Consider the following 20,736-nt stretch of genomic DNA (forward strand, 5'->3'; position numbering starts at 1 on the left):
TTTATTCTAAAGAGTTTCCCATACTGTGGATTTTACTGATTGCATCTTTCTGATGTCTTTAACATGTTCCTCTGTCCTTTGTATTTACTGTAAATTGTTTTGATACAGAGACTGAGGTTTAATGAGATTTATGTTGTTTTGTTTTTAAGACTTTATCGGTGGTATCATGTACTTTCTTACGGAGGTACATAGTGTCTAGTTGTTCCTCCCTTTTTTTATTTTCAATGTTATCAATCATGATAATTGTCTAGATTAGTGATTCTCAACCAGGGGCAGTTTTGCCATTCAGGGAACATTTGCCAATGTCTGGAGACATTTTGTTTAACACTGGAGAGCTGCCATTGATGTCTAGTGGGTAGAGGCAAAGAATGTTGCTAAACATAATACAGGAGACAGCCTCCCTTCCCCCCAACAAAAAATGATCTAGCCCAAACTGTCAATATTGCTGAGATGAAGAAACCCTGGCTTGCTTCTCCTGATTTATTAGGGGTTAAAAAATTGTGATATACTAGCCGGGCATGGTGGATCACGAGGTTAGGAGTTCAAGACCAGCCTGGCCAACATGGTGAAACCCCATCTTGACTAAAAAATGTAAAAATTAGCCAGGCATGGTGGCACACACCTGTAATCCCAGCTACTCGGGAGGCTGAGGTAGAGAATTTCTTGAACTGGGAGGCGAAGGTTGCAGTGAGCCAAGATCGCACTGCTGCACTCCAGCCTGGGTGACACAGTGAGACTTAATAATGAGAATACCTATATAGAAAGACATTCCCTATATCAATCAATTACTACCCTGAGGTAAAATCGTATAGCAGAGGCAGGATAAATACTTGATTTTTTTTTTTATTTACCCATTTTCAAAATAATGAATTGATTCGTAGCATCCTCCAAAGGTATCTTTTATGTTTCAGAGTTTAGTTTACATTTGTTTTTTTTGGTGCCAGTATGACTTCATGATGTTCAAGCTATTGTACTGCTTGCAGTGAGAACTTAAGTTGGCTCCTGGGTCCTTTCATTATGACAAGATAGTCCACTTATTTTGTACATTTTCTGCCTTTGCCTGTAGTGTGGGAGTCCTCTTTTTTTAGTGGAAAATGATATTCAGAGACCACAGTTAGAGCACAAGAGTGAAAGTTGCTTTAAAAGCCAAAATCATTTATTTTTTTTAAATTTGTGTATGAAATACCAACTTTGAAGAAAATTCCATTCTTTTATGTTTTCTCCTCTTACACTGAATTTTCTTAGTCTGATGACGAGATTACTCTGACCAACTCTTTTTAGTGGTATGTAAAATATAACTGAACTTGTAGTTCCTCTTCTACTTCATATGAAAGTTCATTGGCCAGATACTGCTTTCTTCAGTTTCTTAAGATAAATATTAGCAGCGCTTTTAAAAAATATTTTTAAATACAATTGCCTAGGTTTTTTCCACTAGTTTTTAAATTGATGTTGCAATAGGGATTTTGTTGTTGTTGTGGTGGTTTTTTTTGGTTTTTTTGTTTTTTGTTTTTTTGATGAAACATTTCTTGCTTGGATTTCTTTTTCCACCTAGATTTCCTTTAAAGTACAATTATACTGCTATTGAACAGTTTGTTACATAGTTTAAATTTTTTTTCTAGCTGATTTCATGCCAATATTGGGAACCAACCTAAATCCAGAATTCATTTCAGTCTGCAACAATGCCACATGGGCAATTGGAGAAATCTCCATACAAATGGGTAAGATTTTTTCCCTATTTAAAAGCATAAGGCCTGGCACAGTGGTTCACATGTCTAATCCCAGCACTTGAGGAGGCTGAGGTGGGCAGATCACCAGAGATCATGAGTTGGAGACCAGCCTGGTTGACATGGTGAAACCCCATCTCTACTAAAAATACAAAAATTAGGTGGGGGCACAGTGGCTCATCCCTGTAGTCCCAGCACTTAAGGAGGCCGAGGCGGGTGGATCACAAGGTCAAGGGATCGAGACCACCCTGGCCAACATGGTGAAACCCTGTCTCTACTAAAAATACAAAAATTAGCTAGGCTTGGTAGCGCACACTTGTAGTCCCAGCTATTTGAGACTGAGGCAGGAGAATCGCTTGAACCCCAGAGGCGGAGGTTGTAGTGAGCCGAGATCATGCCATTGCACTCTAGCCTGGCGACAGCGAGACTCCATCTCAAAAAAGAAAAAAAATACAAAAAGTAGCTGGTGTGGTAGTGGGTGCCTGTAATCTCAACTATTCGGGAGGTTGCAGTGAGCTGAGATTATGCTACTGCACTCTAGCCTGGGCGACAGAGCAAAACTTTGTCTCAAAGTAAATAAATAAAGTATAAATTTTTAGATGCCTTGATATTTTTGTAATTGCTTTAACTTTAATTATTTGTATTTCTATGTTTATATGACATGTCAGAGTTAATAAGGGAAGCAAAATATTTCACATTGATGTTTTAACATTCAATTTTTTTCTTTTTTGTTTTTTTCTTTTTGGGATGATCTCTAGGTATAGAGATGAAGCCTTATATTCCTATGGTGTTGCACCAGCTTGTAGAAATCATTAACAGACCCAACACACCAAAGACATTGTTAGAGAATACAGGTACCATATGACTGAACTGTTTCAGTGAAGAGAACATTTGTTGCCTTTTAAAATATGCGTAGAGAAACCAAAGCAAAGCTAGCTTTTAAAATCAAGCTTATTTTGTATTTAATTGCTATATTCTCAGTAATAAAATGTACTGTTTTAGCTACATTCTATAACCAGTTTTCAGTGGTTATATATTCAGTGGCATAACCAGAAAAGCACCTTTCTCCCCATTCCAGTGTTTTAATACTTCCTAAAATGGATCCCAGCTAAAATAACTATTGAACCATCTGAATTTTGCTTTTAAATTAATTCAAAGAGTAACTGGGAGCTGGGAATTAATATTTTTTTTTAAATCTGTCCAAATGTGGTCAGAAAAATTCAGTGGCAAATTGGTTAACAATGACATATGTGGTTTGTATGTCATCATATAATTTTCTTTGAATTGGGAATTTAGGCAGTATGTTACGGGATTTTTTTTTTTTTTATTAGGAAGCTTGTTTCTCTTTTGCATTTATAGAGAGCATGTTTATATTAAAGAGTACCTTCCATACTATAGAACACATTTGTGGGTGAATTGGATCTTTTCCTTTCTACCCTCCCTCATTGCTGCTAACAATGAAGAAAGACAGAAATTTTGTTTTCATTCAGGCACATTCCTTTCTTTACATACCAAGATAATTCCCATAATTTATTTATAATTCATGAGTGTTCTTCCAAAATACTAGACAAAGGTTAAAATAGGATTTTCCAAATAAGAAGTTGCTTTTCAAAGGCATTTTTATTTGGTATTTTTAGATTATAGAAGGTTTGTTTTATTCTAATGCTATTTAAATTAATAATGTTTATTGGTATGGAAGGAAATCTTTTAATTATGAAGCAGTTATCTGGCTGTTTGGCTGTATGGGTACTGTTTATTTCACAAAGTGAATTAGATTTTCTTGCTGAAAAGTACAAAAATCTGTGTATAGGATGGATAAGAAATCTTGTTAGGATTTTATGTTTTCAGAATACAGTACCTATACATAACATTCAGATTTGAAGTACTTGCCATTATAAAATTATTGTTGAACCTAGAGAAACTTCTATTTATTTTTAAATGTGAATGCTTAACTGCAAATAAATGTTGAGTGTAATGTATATGAAAGTTTCTTGTGGGATATCAGCTGGTGAATTTGTTACATAGTTCGTTTAACAAATTGGCTTTATATATAAGATTATATTTTAAGTATGATTATATCCTAAATAAATAAAATAGTTGGCAATACCCTAAAGTTGATGGATTGAATTGATATTGAGAAACACATTTGGGATTCATTAGATTACCTCTTATCACAAGTGGCTGCATAAAGTAGTTTTCTTTATTTCTTACCCATAAAAGTGGGTTTTTTTAATTATTTAAATCATTATTAATGTCTAATATCTAGATTTTAGCAGCTTTTAATTGCCACTATCTCAGTATTTTATAGAGCCAATTCCTTAGTATGCTGTTAAATTTGCTTTTTTCCCAATTAGTATATCCTACACTGAACTTTTTCAATGGACCATCATCTGCTTTATCGCATGTTTCATTGGATTGTTCATACTTGCCTGTTTAATGAGAATGTTGCATAGTTTGTGTCTTTTGAACATAGGTTTTCTTTCTCTTGCTTCATATGAATCTGCTGGATTTTAGTATTATATGTGTAGTTTGCTTCAAGTAATCCTAAACATTTTTCTTTATCCCCACCCTTTTTTTATGAAAGGTTAACCTGTAAGTTTTTGAGAGAACACCATTAAAGCACTTCATGGTTTGTTTTCTGTTTGTATTTTTTCCCGTTGTGTATGAATGTATTTATATGTACGTACCTTTGAATTGCAAAATGCAGTTCTGAGTTGTACTTGTTTTAGCTCTTTGTAAGTTTAAAGACTTCCTGAATTTTTATGGTGAATATATGTTTGCCCGCTTTTAAATTGTAAAAAATAAAATAATAGTATATAATGAGTAGTATAATGTATTATCCATTTTGTGCTATACCTTTAATAGCAAAAACAGAACATTTTTTCCTATAGTCCACGTATCATATGTCATTGCAGTGGACTGTAAATTTCCTTTATTAGAATTTGATTTCAAATATGGCTTAAAGTTAGTGAACTGTTATCTGAGTTATCAAAGAGGTTTGTCAAAATGAGTTTTGACATTGTAGCATAGCAATATTTGAATCCATTCATTTAGTGAGTATCATGAGACTTAAAATCTGACAGTTGATTTTGATGTAACAGATTTCCACTGGTTGGTTTGGCAAATGTTAATCAAAGAAAAAAATTTAAAATTACCAAAAATTTGGTTTAAATTCCCTAGATAATTTCCAAAGAATGGAAATCACGTTCACTTGTATTAGTTTGAGATTGTTGAGAGATACAATCACTTTTACTGATATTTCTTTAGAAAAAAACCATAGATTTTATTAAATTCTGAAATTTTGGCTGGCTTTTGAATGATGATTTGCCCGTTTAACTGCTCATCTTATTAACAGAATGATACCTTGACACTTGATTGAGTGAGAAAAGCAATTTATCATGGTTTTTGGTGTTCTCTCAATCTTTAGATTTTTTTACTTCCTTTTGTTTTTCTTTTTCCAAGAGTATGCCATATATGTTGCTGCCCCTTATTTTAGGGGGTGGTAATAAACAGCACTGGTGAAATCTTATGTTTATTATCATACACAAATTCTGTTGGTTTCTGTTTCTGAGTTATTTGTTGTTTTTTCTTTATTTTTTCTCCTTCCCCCTCATTTGCTCATGTCTTGGTTGGCGTTTGGTGGTGTATAACCGTGATTGCGTTACCTTAGCAATAACAATTGGTCGTCTTGGTTACGTTTGTCCTCAAGAGGTGGCCCCCATGCTACAGCAGTTTATAAGACCCTGGTGTGTATTATTCAATCTTTTTTTTTTAATTCATTTTTCTTCACTCTTTCTTTCTCTATCTCACTTTTAGATATATTTTCAGTTGGTTACAAAAATCACAATCCTTTATCATTGCCAACCATGTGACTAATCTTGTCCTATCAGGTTTGTGAGGTTTTTCAATAGCATCGTCATGTATATTTATTTTATGTTGTGGCTAACGACTAATTGATGCATGGGATAAGATTGTCACATGCTTGCTGTGTTAAAAAGCTTGATTATACAGAAAAAGCATTTAAATATCCACCAGAAAAATAAAGATGCATGCAAATTCTATAAATTTAGGTTTTTGCATTATGTTTCTTTTTTAGAATTAATTTGGAAACTTGGATTGCATTAAGAAATACATGTTTAAATTTGTTATGTATAAAAGTCTTATTTGCTTGTTAATGTAAAAGTTAAACATCTACACCATAAGCTATATAATAATAGTTTATATTGTGGCACTATATCCTATGTTCTGCTTCTTTCAATTGATAAATCTTTCAATTCAAATCATTTTAGTAGTGTTTAATGGAATACAAGTCATGAGTACAGTTTTAAAAGTTAATTTGGTAATTTGCTCTTGGCTCAGACTCATTAATAGTTTAAATGGGATATTCAAATTAGTTATCTACTTTATAGATGCAATTTGTTAAGAAAATGTAAATTTCACTGTTTCTACTGTATTAAGATATGGGCCCAACATACAGGAAGTATGAGTAAACAAAACTTAAGCTTTCTGAAAACTCTTTTAATATAACCATTATCTATACTGTGGTGCTTATTCCATTAAATACTGTTCATTAGTATTGTAATTGAATCTGCTTATTAATTAAATGCTAAACTCAATTCTGTAATTCAATAGGTGCACCTCTCTGAGAAACATAAGAGACAATGAGGAAAAGGATTCAGCATTCCGTGGAATTTGTACCATGATCAGTGTGAATCCCAGTGGCGTAATCCAAGTAAGATGTTCACAAAGATTTGTTTTTAACGTCTGGTTAATACAGTTTTAAAGGAAGAATATTTTAATACTTTATAAAAAGTTAACTATTTTCAAAGATACTGTAATACAATTAAACCTATCTTGAAATTGTAATGCCTTTTTTTTTCTCTAATTTTTTTTTTTTGTCATGAAATAAGATAGTAACAGCAGATTGGGACAACGAGGTTATATTCTTGTCTTGAATCAGGCCATGGCTTCTTTCATCCAAATTTAAGACCTTATTTATTTACTTTGTCCCTGCCTCCCATCCTTGGATATCAGTTTGCTGAATTTGAGGATATCTACACTTAAGAGAGTGACCAAATAGTGGAAATACTATCTGTCTGTTCTAAATAAAATACTTTGAATCAGACTTAGAAATAATGAATAAAATAAAATACAAATCAGCCATTGAAATTGCTTTAATTTTGAGAGCTTATGATTTATTCATCCTTTGTTTTCTAAGTTCAAGTTATATGTAGACATTTTAATTATTCGGCAGTAGTATTGAACATGAGTCCAGTTAAGGATCTGGATCCAACTGCCAATTTTCTAGACACACGAAACAAAAACATATTAAATTACACCATGTATATTCAGTGAAGAAATGCTAACTGTGGGACTCTAGGTTAATACCTGGATTCTTTAGTAGACATGTTAAGGAAAAGAAAGCATGGAAGGAAACCTGTAGACTACAAGAGACCCAAGATACATCAAAGCAATTTAAAAATATAGTTGAGGGATAAAAGCGAAGAACTAAATTTCGGTGTCCAGGAATACACACATGAGTTACAAAACTGCCGCAGAAAAGTGCTTTTATAGCAGCAACTCTCTCACATTTCTTAATTTTCAAGAAAATTGAGCTGGGCGTGGTGGCTCATGCCTGGATTCCAAGCACTTTGGAGGCCAAGGCAGGAGGATCACCTGAGGTCGGGAGTTCAAGACCAGCCTGACCAACATGGTGAAACCCCGTCTTAAAAATAAATAAATAAATAAAAATCAAAATTGAAACTTTCCACTTCCAAGAGGGGTGTTTTGAACATTTTTAAATTGTGACTTTTTGATGTTTCCTACCTTACATTGTGGTTTTTGTTAACTTGGGTTTAGAAATATTAATTCTCAGTTTTATAACATTAAATTGATGTAGGTGGTAGACATTGAAAACCTACAAATTACAATTAGAAAATAACTTCTGACTGATTTCACGTTCATAAAATATTTATAACTTACTGTAGAACAAGCCAGTGCTATCTTGACAGGTTTCTAGTTACAAAATAAGCTTTTGGCATTTTCTGTATTTTTTTGAATACTTAAGAATTTTGTGTGATCTCAAATGTGTGTTAGAGGTATCTGATATGACATGTACCACCTTTTTAAAAACCGGCTTCCGACCAGGATTTTATTGTCTTTCTCTTTGAATTAATGTTGTAAGGTGATACATGTGTGATCATAAAATTGCTACCAACTTAAGAATTGGTAGAAATTTCTGTTTTTTAACTTTTACTCGCATACCTTATTTGGCTGTGATTAAAATAAAATGTTATAGGCTTATTTACATTTAAATTTTTAACATCAGATTTGTATTTGGAAGACATAATTTGAATAAATTGTGTTAAGCAAATGACCTTTTGTTTGCTTAAACATTTTATACAGATACTGTAGTATGACCAAATTTTTTTAAATTAGTGAAGTTTTTTGAATTTAATGGTAAAATTTATGGTTCACATGTCAAAACTTCAGCAATATGTTGAACATTGTTTGTTGAACTGTTAATGTTTTAGGCAAGATTGAGAGAATATTTTAATGAAATGCTTAAAGCATATTGTCATCTTGTTCTTGTAGTCAGAATAGCCTGATTATCTTTTAAGTAACTGTCCAAAAGTTGGGTTTTTTGTTCTTGTTTGAATTGGGTATTTATAACTACATAGTTTTTCTTCTAACTTTTGGTTGTTTGTTTTAAGTTGTATCTGAAAATGGATCTTGAAATTATTAATTTCTATATTTCAAATCAGGATCATTTAATATATATTTAGCTAGCTTTAAGTTATTTCTAGGCCACTCAGAACTATAAGATCACTGATTTTGTTTTTCTTTAATCCAGTAAATGAAGAGGTATTTTTATGGGTTTCGATTTGGTGCTTTCAGTTCATTTCTGATGCTGAACATTTACTGCACAGGGGGGTTATTTTGTTGTATGATGCAGGACATTAAATTCCAGCATAAACTGAGTGAGTTGAGGTTCCTTGACCGTGGGCAATAGGGACAGCCATTAAGGTAATTTCTTCTAATTCCTTATGATCATAGTTAATTTTTAAATGTTTCCTTTTTTAAGCTAGGATTCTATTGTGATATAAACTCTGAGGTTTACATGTATCTTTTGCTGAGTTTGACCTTGTATCAACCTAAGATGTATTTCTTGCTTGTTACAGGATTTTATATTTTTTTGTGATGCTGTTGCATCATGGATTAACCCAAAAGATGATCTCAGAGACATGTTCTGTAAGGTAACTAATAAGTCTTTATGATGCATCATCTTGGGACTGTTAATATCCTAATGGACAATTTAAAATTATGTTTACATTTTTTGTGAAACTTCAGCTCTTCGAGTCAGTATTGATAGAATATAACCTTTATTCTTGGTAATAAAGTTGGCTTGGTCTTTTCTTGAAATACAGCAGTGACTCTATCTGCAGAGTGCGTGCACTTTTAAAATATTTTCCCAAGCGTACCACTAGTTTATGTGGTCCCATTATTCCATTTAAGGAAAATAGCATATGTTTTTCAAGATGGAAATGGAGATTTGGAGTATAATCTGAAATAGAGTAAATCTAAATGGCCTCCACAGGAGTAACCCTATGTCATTATTTGCTTTGTTAATCCCCCTTTTGATTAACTCCTTAGTACTCAACCACAGTAAAAAATGAAATGCAATTACATATTTGAATCACCCAAGGTTAAAGTTAGTGAATTATAGTTTATTGTGAATTCAAAGCTTTTATGTTCTCAGTTTGAAAAAAATATGACATAAAAATTGTATTCCTTGGATGACTTCTGGTCTTCTTTGTTTTTTCATTAGTATGGTATCAGAGGTTGCTTAGAGTATATCTGTTACTAGAACACTTGGCCAAATTCTAAACTTCTCAAAGCAGGAGTTTAAGCAATGCTATGGGGTACTTTTAGGCAAGGCAGGTGTATTAGTCCATATTCATGCTGCTGATATGCCTGAGGATAGGGTGCAGTGGCTCATGCCTGTAATCCCAGCACTTGGGGAGACGGAGGTGGGTGGATCACCTGAAGTCAGGAGTTCAAGACCAGCCTGGCCAACATGGTGAAACCCCATCTCAAAATACAAAATAAAAGATACAAAAAATCAGCTGGATGTAGTGGTGGGTGCCTGTAATCCCAGCTTCTTTGGAGGCTGAGGCAGGATAATTGCTTGAACCCAGGACGCGGAGGTTGGAGTGAGCCACTGCACTCCAGCTTAGACAACAAGAGTGAAACTTGATCTGGGAGGGGGGTGGGGAGGATATACTTGAGACTGGGTTATTTACAAAAGAAAGAGGTTTAATTCGACTCACAGTTCCCTGTGGCTAGGGAGGCCTCACCAATCATGGTGGAAGGTGAAAGGCACGTCTTACACTGCAGCAGGCAAGAAAGAGAATGAGAGTCAAGTGAAACAGGTTTCCCCTTAACAAACCATCAGATCTCATGAGACTTATTCGCTACCACACAGAATAGTATGGGAGAAACAGCCTCAATGATTCAATTACCTCCCACCAGGTCCCTCCCACAACACTCGGGAATTATGGGAGTACAATCAAGATGAGATTTGGGTCGGGGCACAGAGCCAAAACAAATCAGCAAGGAATGATATGGAATCCTAAAAGTTTGAGAATTGCTACTTTAAAATGGGCAAAATTTATAAATAATAAAATCAGTTGTGTTAGATTTCAGAAGCTATGCAGATCTGAGTTTTTCTCTTTTGTTATTGATAAATTAATGGTTTTTCACTCTTACAGATCCTTCATGGATTTAAAAATCAAGTTGGTGATGAAAATTGGAGGCGTTTCTCTGACCAGTTTCCTCTTCCCTTAAAAGAGCGTCTTGCAGCTTTTTATGGTGTTTAATCTGATACACTTAAGCTGCAGTCCCAAAATTAGGGGTAAGTTATAAGAAGTTTGGAAATTTTCAGGATGATAATTTTATTAGAGCTATCATTTCAGACTACTAAATAGAATAAAAAGCTATTTGTTTTCTATAGAGGTTGAATAAAACATAGCCTGATATCGTGCTATCTTGGGCTTTAAATTTAAAATTACTTAAGTAGGCCGGGTTTGGTGGCTCATGCCTATAATCTCAGCATTTTGGGAGGCTGAGGTGGGCAGGTCACTTGAGGTCAGGAGTTTGAGACCAGCCTGGCCAACATGGTGAAAACCCATCTCTACTAAAAATACAAAGATGAGCCAGGTGTGGTGGTATACACTTGTAGTCCCTGCTACTTGGGAGGCTGAGGTGGGAATATTGTTTGAACCTGAGAGGTGGAGGTTGCAGTGACCCAAGATAGTGCCACTGCACTCCAGCCTGGGCAACTGAACAAGACTCTGTCTCAAATAAATAGAAAATAAAATTACTTAAGTGAAGGCTAAAGAATTTTTTTTTAATGGAACCAACAAGCCAAGAAAAATGAATAGCTCCAGTTTGAATCATAGGAATAAAGAAATCCATGTTGGTACACTGGTTGGATTTCTCGACATTGATTTAACTATTCCTTTTTATTTCTTTTTTCTTTTTTCCTGCAAGAAGATATCAGCATTCATAATGGTGGGGTAAAATTCATTTCGTTTTGGAGCATGAATTTAAAGTCTCTGATATAACAAGGACTTTCCATTTTATGTGCTTTGAAGGAAAACCCAAGTAGAATTGAAACTGGGTGTTGGCCCAGTGTTTTTCACTGTATGTTTCATCAAGTACCTACCATGTGCCCAGCACTGTGTTTTAAAATAGGTAATGAAAGATTCTGTTTTAATTTGGGATGTTGGAGGACTATGTCCATTTGAACTCTTGCTCCTTGATCTTTTCTGTACTTAAATGGGACTAGCAACTCTCATCTCTGGTCTTTGGTTTTGTCATTGAGTTATGTAGAGGATTAAATACTATACTGTATGTGATGCCAGAAGTTAGTATGTTGCCTGGCACACTAAGTTCACTCAGTAAAGGTTAGGAACGTGGGCCAATACAGTGAATAACAGGGTTTTGACATTCATCTTTAGATGTTCCACATGACTTAAGACATATTTGAGTGGAAGCCAGAAGATGTGCTGAATGAGCACGTACAGAAGATATACACCAAATTGAATTACACCTTAGATTGAATTGGAGGGGGTTTTTTTTGGCTTGCTTGCTTGTTTACTCCAAGCTAAAATTTAAATCTGGAAAGATTTTACCATCGAAGTTGTCTAACCCAGGAAGTAGTAGAAATGGACTTGAAGCCTCTGGAATGTGTCAGAGCCCTTTATATGTGTTGTTCCACTTTAGTCTTGAGTCTTCAGAGCTGTTTTCCAAAGTGGCTCTGGCATTTTGGAAAAGTACTGGATTTACTTTACGTTAAATTATGAGAATGCAGAAGATGAGAATGACTTGCAGCTTCAAAGTTTCAACAAGAAGCTATAATAAGTCTTGAGCACTTTGAGATTTATTACCTCCATGGTCTCATCACCAATTATGAAATAACTGTTGTGAGACAAGGTATGAAATAGTTCTCGGTGTTCTAATTAGAGATAAAATCAGATCAGTATCTTTTATTCTTGTCTTTTTGCACTCCCCTTCAAAGGCAAGAGAAAAAGGGGGGTTGCTTGTATTTATACACAGATGGATTAACCACCCTCTGTGAATTCACATGAACATTCATAAATGTCCAAAATTTAGCAGGTGTGGGTAGTAGAGTTCTGTTTGTAAAGGACACTATCAGGTAACAGTTTAAATCTCCCAGTAATTTCGCCTTATTTTTTAATATCTTTTTTATCATTAAAACTGGTTAGCATAGAGAAAGTTTCTTACCAGGAAAACTAAGTGACTAGAAGATAATGGAAATGACCAAGTGAAATAGGATCAGAATGATAACTAGGAACATTAAGAAGGGGAAGTGTAGGTGGGGCTCAATGGTCCTCACCCGTAATCACAGTATTTTGGGAGGCTGAGGTGGGAGGATCGCTCAAGCCCAGGAGTTTGAGACCTGCCTGGGCAACATAATGAGACCTCCATCTCTGCGAAAAAAGCTTTTTTAAAAATTAGCTGGGCATGGTGGTATGCACCTATGGTCTCAGATACTCAGGAGGCGGAAGCAGGAGGATTGCTTGAGCCCAGGAAGTTGGGGCTACAGTGAGCCATATTCACACCTCTGCACTCCAGCCTAGGCAACAGAGCAAGATACTGTCTCTACGATAGATAAATAAATGTTAAATTTGTTCTTTTTCTCTCTCTTGCTATTTAGAATTTGTTTTTTTGATATTTACTGAATAAGTGACCTTACTGTGATAATGAACACTTCTAGTGCCTTATAGGCTAAAATATCAGACACCCCCAAATAACAAATGCTCCTTTTTTGTTGTTGTTGTTTGCTTAATATTGGGAAGACTGGAAAAATAAGATGATATTTTCATTCTAAGGAGTGTCCTAAAAAAATGCTATCTAATTTTGAAGAAAGTAAGGCCACTTGTTACATAAGAAATAACCAGTTCCCATTGGGTCCCATTTTGCAAAAGGGGATAAAGAATTAGACTGATAGCATTATACAAGGCATATTTCTTCTATACAAAGTGTTATACACCTTTCTGTACAACTCTTCTCCCAGCTTGGCCTCACTTCTCATACCTGATGCAGCAAACAACTCAGCACCATAGGAGAGGGAAGTAGCATGGTCGTAAGTGACTAACATGATCTTAGGCAGTTTGTCCAAATTTCTAAATTTTTTTGTAGGTAAAGGTAGCATTCTTATTTGATTAATTTTGTGTTCCACTGGCTTTGAAAGACAAATGATTGTTAAAAATAAAATTGTTTTTGTTCTTTTTCTTATAGGTCCTTCAGTCTTGGAGACTATGAGGGAGCCTCTGCACCCAGGGAAAATGTTACCCTTTACAGGGGGGAAGGGTAAACCAGTAGGGAATACAGTACAATCCCAACCCTACTGGGAGGGGCGGGAGGGAGGTGTTGCCGTCACTGTATTAAGTCGATGTTGGGAAACGTTTTAACATCTGGAGCCTTTGTGGGTGGAAATATGTCTCCAATTACAACTCTGCACTGGATGTGAAGAAGCAAAAAAAATCTATTCAGTCTACTCACAAAACAGTACATTGTGGAATATTATGGGAAATTGTACCAAAACAAGAACCATATAAATGATGCATAGGGACAAGAAAGAGGAACAATTCTATAGCGCACAATAAAGGAAACCTAAGAACGGGAGTTAAAAATAGTAAAGAAACTTTTTTTTTTAATTTAAAGTTTTTTTATATAAGTTTTCCCACATGGTGGGGCCTTGTTTTGCATGTTGATGAAGAACTACACAAACAAAGATAATATAGTTAAAATCAGCTTGCCTTCCCATAGTTGAAGCAGGTTCTTGGAAGTTACAATTTAAGGTACCCCAAAAAAGTTTGAAATAAAACAAAACAGACATAAACAATGAACACCCTGTGAAATGCCAAATGAGTCACTCCTTTTACCTTTTTTGGGGTGGGCAGGGAGGGAGGAATAAATGGGGTTGGGCATATCAAACTAAAGGTGACATCTTAATTTTGCATTGAACATTAATGTAGCGGATATAATTTGATGGTTGTACTTCATTAGATTTAATTTCTAGGCCAAGATGTTATTTTTTAAAGTGCAGTTTAAGGTTCAGGCATGCATTCTGGCTCATAGTGGTTGAAAGTAATTTAAATTAGTGGGAAAGTAGCATGCTTGCATCACATAGAGTGAGATTGGTATTCATTTACCTATGTTGCGCCAGTTTGTGTTGCAGTTTACCAATTCAGTATAGCCCTGCATTTAAAGTTCCTTTTTAAGATTTGTGGATTTTATTTTTATTAAGAATATAGATATATAAAGTACTGTAGTTTACAGCTAGGCCTTGAAATACCTTTTTTAGGATCTGTTAGGAATAAGATTGATATTGTATTGTGTGTAACCTGCACAATGTGGAAAGCTGATATACCTGTGCAAAATCTTTGCCTCTGTGCTGTCAGTGTGATGTGCTTTCTGCATGGTTATATACTACTAGTGATTTTATCAAAACTTCTAAAATTTAAATTACATGGTAAAAGATCTGTAAAAGGCTGCATAAATGTTAGTTGGCACATAAAGACAATTGTAGAAGTTGAAAAATGATTGCTATATTTCAATGTTTATTCCCACTCAACATACTGCCTTCTAAGCTTCCTTTTTTTGTTCAAAGCATGATCTTAAAGATATGTTTAAGTTAATGGATGTAATGCAGGGTTCCTACACTGTATTTTGGCGCATGTTGGTGGCCCTCTGTGCCCTAGATAAATGCACACGAGGTGCAAGTTAAAAGCTACAGAGTGAAAGTTGGTTTGGATCCTCTTCATTTCATTTGTTTAGCTTTTCTGTTATTTTTCTCTACTTACATGTATTCCTGTGAATAAATCCTTAAGTTAACCCTTTACTTTTCCTTCCATGTGTATTTTCTTATATACTGTGAATGTGAAAACCTAACTGGTACACTTGATCTTGTGTCCATATGAAAGTGCAAGTCTTTATTAATTTGGATTGCCTGAACAGTGTATCCCATGATGATGAAGGAAAATGGAGAGATTTTTCTTTTTAACTCTGCTGGTCAGAGATGAAGCCACGCCTTTCCATTTTTCAATGCTGCATATTTAATCTGCAACAAAAATGTTAAGCCATAACAGCCTTTTTATATTTTAGTTTGTCACCTTTGCATTGCAGAATAAATACTGAATAACCATTTTTATAAGCAGTTGCTCCTCTTTGCATGGTTCTATTCTCTAAAAGTGTTGAATGATACAGCCATTGCACTGAAGTTTGAGCTGTGTGCGTGTGAATTTATACTGTTTCAAAAATTTCAAATGCATGGTAGCATGCAGAAAGGTTTTTGTTATATGTGTGTGTGTGCGTGTGTGTTTTTGTTTTTGTTTTTTTTTAACATGTCCTTTCACCCTTCCTCTACTTTGGCTTTGCAAATTTCAGTCTGTAGAGCCTGAAATTAAATTATTTTATAATGCCTAATATTTTTTAAATTGTAAGTTGGATTCAAAGGGTATATGGCATTTTGTTTTCTCATACCATTGCTTCACTGGGAGCTCAAAATTTGCTTCCCTGTTAGTCTTTAATAACTGAGTAGAGTAGCTGTTTTATTCTTAGATTGTAGTGATAATTCTGTAGTGCTTCAAATACTTAGAATAATATGACAGATATTTTAATATTCTGGAATATTTTTAATTGAAATGACCAAATTCAATTTCAAGCAAATACATAAAAGCAATCTTAAGTAAAGTTATTTGAACCTGTGATTGACAATTCTGTATTGACTAAAAGCAATATTGTCTGGTTAAAAATTAGTTTCCAATTAGGCAGATGTGTAACACTATTAAAAAGGTACCCAGTTTTGTAGTCACTTGACATTTTGTAATTTAAATCAAATTTTAATTTTAAAATAGAAAATAAAATTAAGTAAATATGACTGGCAACCTGAGATTGAGTTAGAATTTTTTATTTTTCCCCTTGAGGTTATTGTTTCTTCCTAATTTATATTTCAGATACATAGTGTAGAACAGGAATTTGCAGAAGCCATTTAAGTTATCTTTTGAGGTAAGCTCTGATATAGCATTTCTGATAAAACCTAATACATCATGGGATATATATAAAGCAACTTTATTTCTTATGGTGTAGTCTTAATAGTTTTGAATGTTGACCGAATGTCTATGAAATTGTGAGTTTGTCTTTGTTACATTCCAGTGTTTCTGCCTCTTGGCATGCTTAAAGCACGGCTTACTTCATCTGCTCCTTACACACTAAAATGCTGTTAGTGTGCTCAACTACAGAAATAGCCGCTGCTAAGTGATGTAGATTTTTCTACTTGAATATTTTTATGTTGTAGGAACCTCAGGAGGTCAGTGTTTACTGTTTTATATATGCCTTCTTTTTCCTGTTTGAGCTTCTGTCTTTGAAGGATTCTAACAACAAAGCTGCTGATCAACCTAAGTTGGAAACAGAAAGTGTATTTAATATAACTTAAATGCATGTTTGGCAGTTCCATGTTACGGTCCATTAGCAAGTGAACTTAGTGCCACAGGTATTCATTTATTCAGGAAAGAATTTTGCTTTTTGTATTGTCTAGTCTCTTCAATGACTTCATACTGTGTAAAAAAAAATCACTTTTTTATATTTTTGGTTGGTTATTTCCCAAATAATCAACATGTAAATAATCTTTTCAGAGCCAGTTCTGATGCTTTACATTATTGCTACTTGATTTTGTTACGCAAGTTAGATTTCAGAATAGATTTTAAAACACTTAACCAAGCCATTACATGTTAAAAAACAAAACAAGTAGCATACATTTTGTAATTAGCATATTGATAAACACTGTGATTTTTTTGGTTAAGACTTTTTCATTGATCTGAATTGCTTAAATTGCATATATTATAAAATAGGATCAGATGTATATTTTAAACTAATTTCAGTGGACTTTCCTCTTGAAATGCTTTGTCTACTCAGTTATAAAATATTCAGATACAAGTTTTATCTCAGGTGAATATTCTTGTATTGTTTTTGCTTTGGTGACATACGCTTATAAAGGGTCCTCTTACTTACATTCTTTGTTTTTTAGTGTATTTCATTGAGAATCTTGCCATTTAGTCTGATTTTCTTCCTAATATTTTAGCAGGCTGGGGTGGTATAAAGCCTTCCTGACAAGCCTTTTGCATGCAGGTTTACCTGAAAATGAGCTACATTTGGTCCTCATTTTCTTCAAACTCGCAGAATAGGAAAGTGGAAATTTTTCTCCCCTATATAAAATTATTCTGCCTAGCAGAAATTCCAGAAATAAATTTATTATATCTTAAACTCGTAGTCTAAATTTAAGTCCTTTGCCATGAGAAAAAATGGGTTTTGCTTCATATAGTTAATCTATATTATTCATATTGAATGTATTAACAGATTATGGTGCAAAAGCATTCTTCCCAGGGGAAGAGTGTATCATGCATTACTGCAATTTAAGTCCTTCCTTTGATAGTACTTTAAAACACACAGAGCTTTGCTTACTGAATTATTTTTGCAAATAATACAAGGTGGGGAAATTAACTGTGGCTACTAGGGCTGTTAATGACGTGTAGGCCTTGGAACCTTTAAGAAAACTGTGGTCTTCAGATAGTTAAGGGCCTGGGATAATCTAAGTGAAAAGTCAGATCAATAATGAGCTGTGTTGTTAACAATATTATCTAGTAATAATACCATGCAATATAACATTATATACCAACTTAGTGCATTTTATACTGTATTAAATATGGAGAAACTTCTAATGCCCCTCTAAAATTAAATTTTACATAAAAGTTAGTTTTATTCACCTTTAGGGTTTCCAGATGACTTGTGACTAATTTTTTTCAGTCTTACATAGATCTTTTCCCCCATTAACATTACTTACATAGATAATTCTTTATGCCTAATTGTTACACATATTAATTTTTAAGGTATACGTTTAAATTACACAATTGTTCATTGTGGTTTGTATCCCAGAATGTATTGTGTTTTTTAAAAGATGCATAATAGCTGAATGTATGCATGATTTTGAAAGTAGTTAAAATGGTGATTTTTTTTCACCTCTTGTACATTTTAAAACCAGGCCAAATCTATTTGCCAAGCAGTGTATCAATAATTAGAAAATCAGTAGTTTTCCTTTTATTACAGTTTTTGTTTATCTACCATAGAATCTCCTTACACTGTGGCTTGGTATTATGCAAGATTAGCTATTTCACAGGTCTTACATCTTCCTAAAAGCCTACTATAACATGGTTAGCCTATAAGGCAGTGTTGGTCCCCTTCTGATACCGGCCTCATAAAGGGGTTCCACTATACTTTCCGCATATTACTTTGTTGTTGTTTTCCTTTGTGAATATATAAGCAAATTGAGCTTGGGTGATTTTTATGGAGACAATAATTAGACAATACTGTATAATTTTACTTAATAGATTATCATCTTGTGAGAAGAGATGTTTAAACGTGGTAAATGACTTCATATTACAAAACAGTTTTACACTTAATGTGTTAACATTGGGTGCAATAATTTAGTAGCATTAGCTTTAGTTATAAATAACTGGATCTTTCTGCTGACAACTTAGGTTGTATGAGTTATGCTTAAAAGCTTTAAATCTGATGTTTCCTGTACCTGCCACACTATGTTAGAATGTGTCCTTCAAACATATCCTCCTGCAACTTCTCAAACTGTACTAAATTGATATTTCTTGAAGTCTAACTCTGTGCTAACAGATCTCCATTTTAAATAGAATACGGTTTTAATTTTTGATAAGCTGCTGAATTTTAAAGAGAGTTTTTTGGGGCCACCAAATATTTTGGATCATGCAGAGAATATATATTGTACTGTAGTAATTTTGTATTTACATTTGTATGATGTGACATAATAGATGTGAATGTTAATCACTGCTTGACTATGTTAATAAAGTTGTTTAACTATAGATGTTGCACTCTGATTTTTAATGAAAGGAAATGAGTTTTCTTTTTCCCTCTTACCCCATTTTGGGTCTCAATAAGCCTTGTGTTTTTTGGGGTTTTTTTCCTTGTTTTTAGTTTGAGGGTGTTTTGTTTCTTTTTCCTTAGCTTACACATTAGTATACTTTTGTTGTTGAACATTGTTTTTTAAAATAAATGTTTTCTTATTTGTATAGTATAGTAAAAACCTGTTTTCCCACATTTTAATTTAACTCCGTGTTACGTTTTAAGCAGTTGATTCTACGTTCAGCAGTTTGAGGATGGGGGAGATACTATCTGTAAAAAGGGAATTAAAGGTGAAATTGTGAATATAAAACGTTGATGTAAGAATAGATTGTGTGATTGTGTATAAATGTATGTCCTATTAAGACTTTCTGTTTATCCTTCAAAAAATTGAGATTTGTGATTTTGGGAATTAACATTTATAAAAGTAGTAATTTTCTCTTAAGGTTATAATCCATTAATATGGTTGCATGTTACTAATGTATTAACACATTTCAGGGAGTATGTGTGCATAACTGTCATACATTGTCCTTTTTTTTTTTTTTCTTGCTGTATTGCCCAGACTGGAGTGCAGTGATGTGATCTCGTCTCACTGCAACCTCTGCCTCCCAGGTTCAAATGATTCTCCTGCCTTCGCTTCCTGAGTAGCTGGGATTACAGGCGTGTGCCATCATGCCCAGCTAATTTTTGTATATTTATTAGAGATGGGGTTTCACCATAGTGGCCAGGCTGGTCTCGAGCTCCTGACCTCAGGTGATCCACTTGCCTCAGCCTCTCAAAGTGCTGGGATTACAGGTGTGAGCCACCATGCCTGACCTTGTCATATAGTCTTTTATTTGAGATTTAAAACAGGAAAGAACCTAAGATTATATCAGTACAATGCAAAAACTTGAAAGTGAGTCTTGGGTTTCTTTTTCTTTGTTACCTGACCATGAAAATATTTGAGATACTTTTCTTTTGTTGATAAAATTGGAACTTGGATATCATATTCTAAAACACATCTTCAAGAGTTTAAGATCCCAGAATTTTAGGACTTGGGTTGTGGGGAAAAGATAATTAAAATCAGCCTAATTATTCAAGATTAGAAATCAAAAGTCTTTTCCAAATCTTCAATATTTTAGTGACACTAAAGCCCTATCCATTTTATGTAAATGATCTTTTTCTTCTCAGTTCAGGTGATTAAGCCATCTTAATGACAAGTAAGTTTGGCTGAACAGTTTTTGGACTGGCAGGCATTTTTGCAATGAATTCATAGTCATAAACACCACAAGTTCATGTAATTCTTTAAGAATAATTGGAAAAGCAGTAGGAGCTACACAACTTTGACTTTGAATTTCCTTTGTGTGCTATACAGTGGAATATGGAATTGCCGGAGCTCTGTCATTTTTTTAATCCTTAATTTCTGAGTCTTTCGTTGATTTGATGTAAAAGTTGAAGGACCTCCCGAAACAGCTCCAGTATTCAGATAGACAAAAATAATTTATACATCACAATTTGT

At 34.1% G+C, this 20,736-nt stretch overlaps 1 protein-coding gene across 5 annotated transcripts in view; it reads left to right on the plus strand.

The window, feature by feature from the left end:
- TNPO1 (transportin 1) overlaps nt 1–19,201 on the plus strand; it is a 98,920-nt gene extending 79,719 nt beyond the window's left edge. For 2 of the 5 annotated variants that reach the window (XM_012462180.3, XM_012462182.2), the window contains exons 19-25: nt 1,620–1,718; nt 2,483–2,578; nt 5,395–5,470; nt 6,357–6,456; nt 8,906–8,980; nt 10,496–10,638; nt 13,551–19,201. In XM_012462180.3, coding sequence (XP_012317603.1) covers nt 1,620–1,718; nt 2,483–2,578; nt 5,395–5,470; nt 6,357–6,456; nt 8,906–8,980; nt 10,496–10,603 — 554 coding nt within the window. In that variant the 3' untranslated portion in view covers nt 10,604–10,638; nt 13,551–19,201. Of the gene's footprint in view, nt 1–1,619; nt 1,719–2,482; nt 2,579–5,394; nt 5,471–6,356; nt 6,457–8,905; nt 8,981–10,495; nt 10,639–13,550 lie in introns of those variants that run through there. The other 3 variants (XM_012462181.2, XM_064376041.1, XM_064376042.1) reach the window with 2 other exon arrangements.
- Nucleotides 19,202–20,736: the final 1,535 nt, after the last annotated feature.

This window comes from Aotus nancymaae, unplaced genomic scaffold, assembly GCF_030222135.1.
Source record: "Aotus nancymaae isolate 86718 unplaced genomic scaffold, 86718_ANA_hifiasm-v0.15.2.pri h1tg000014l, whole genome shotgun sequence".
NCBI classification, from domain to species: Eukaryota; Metazoa; Chordata; class Mammalia; order Primates; family Aotidae; genus Aotus; species Aotus nancymaae.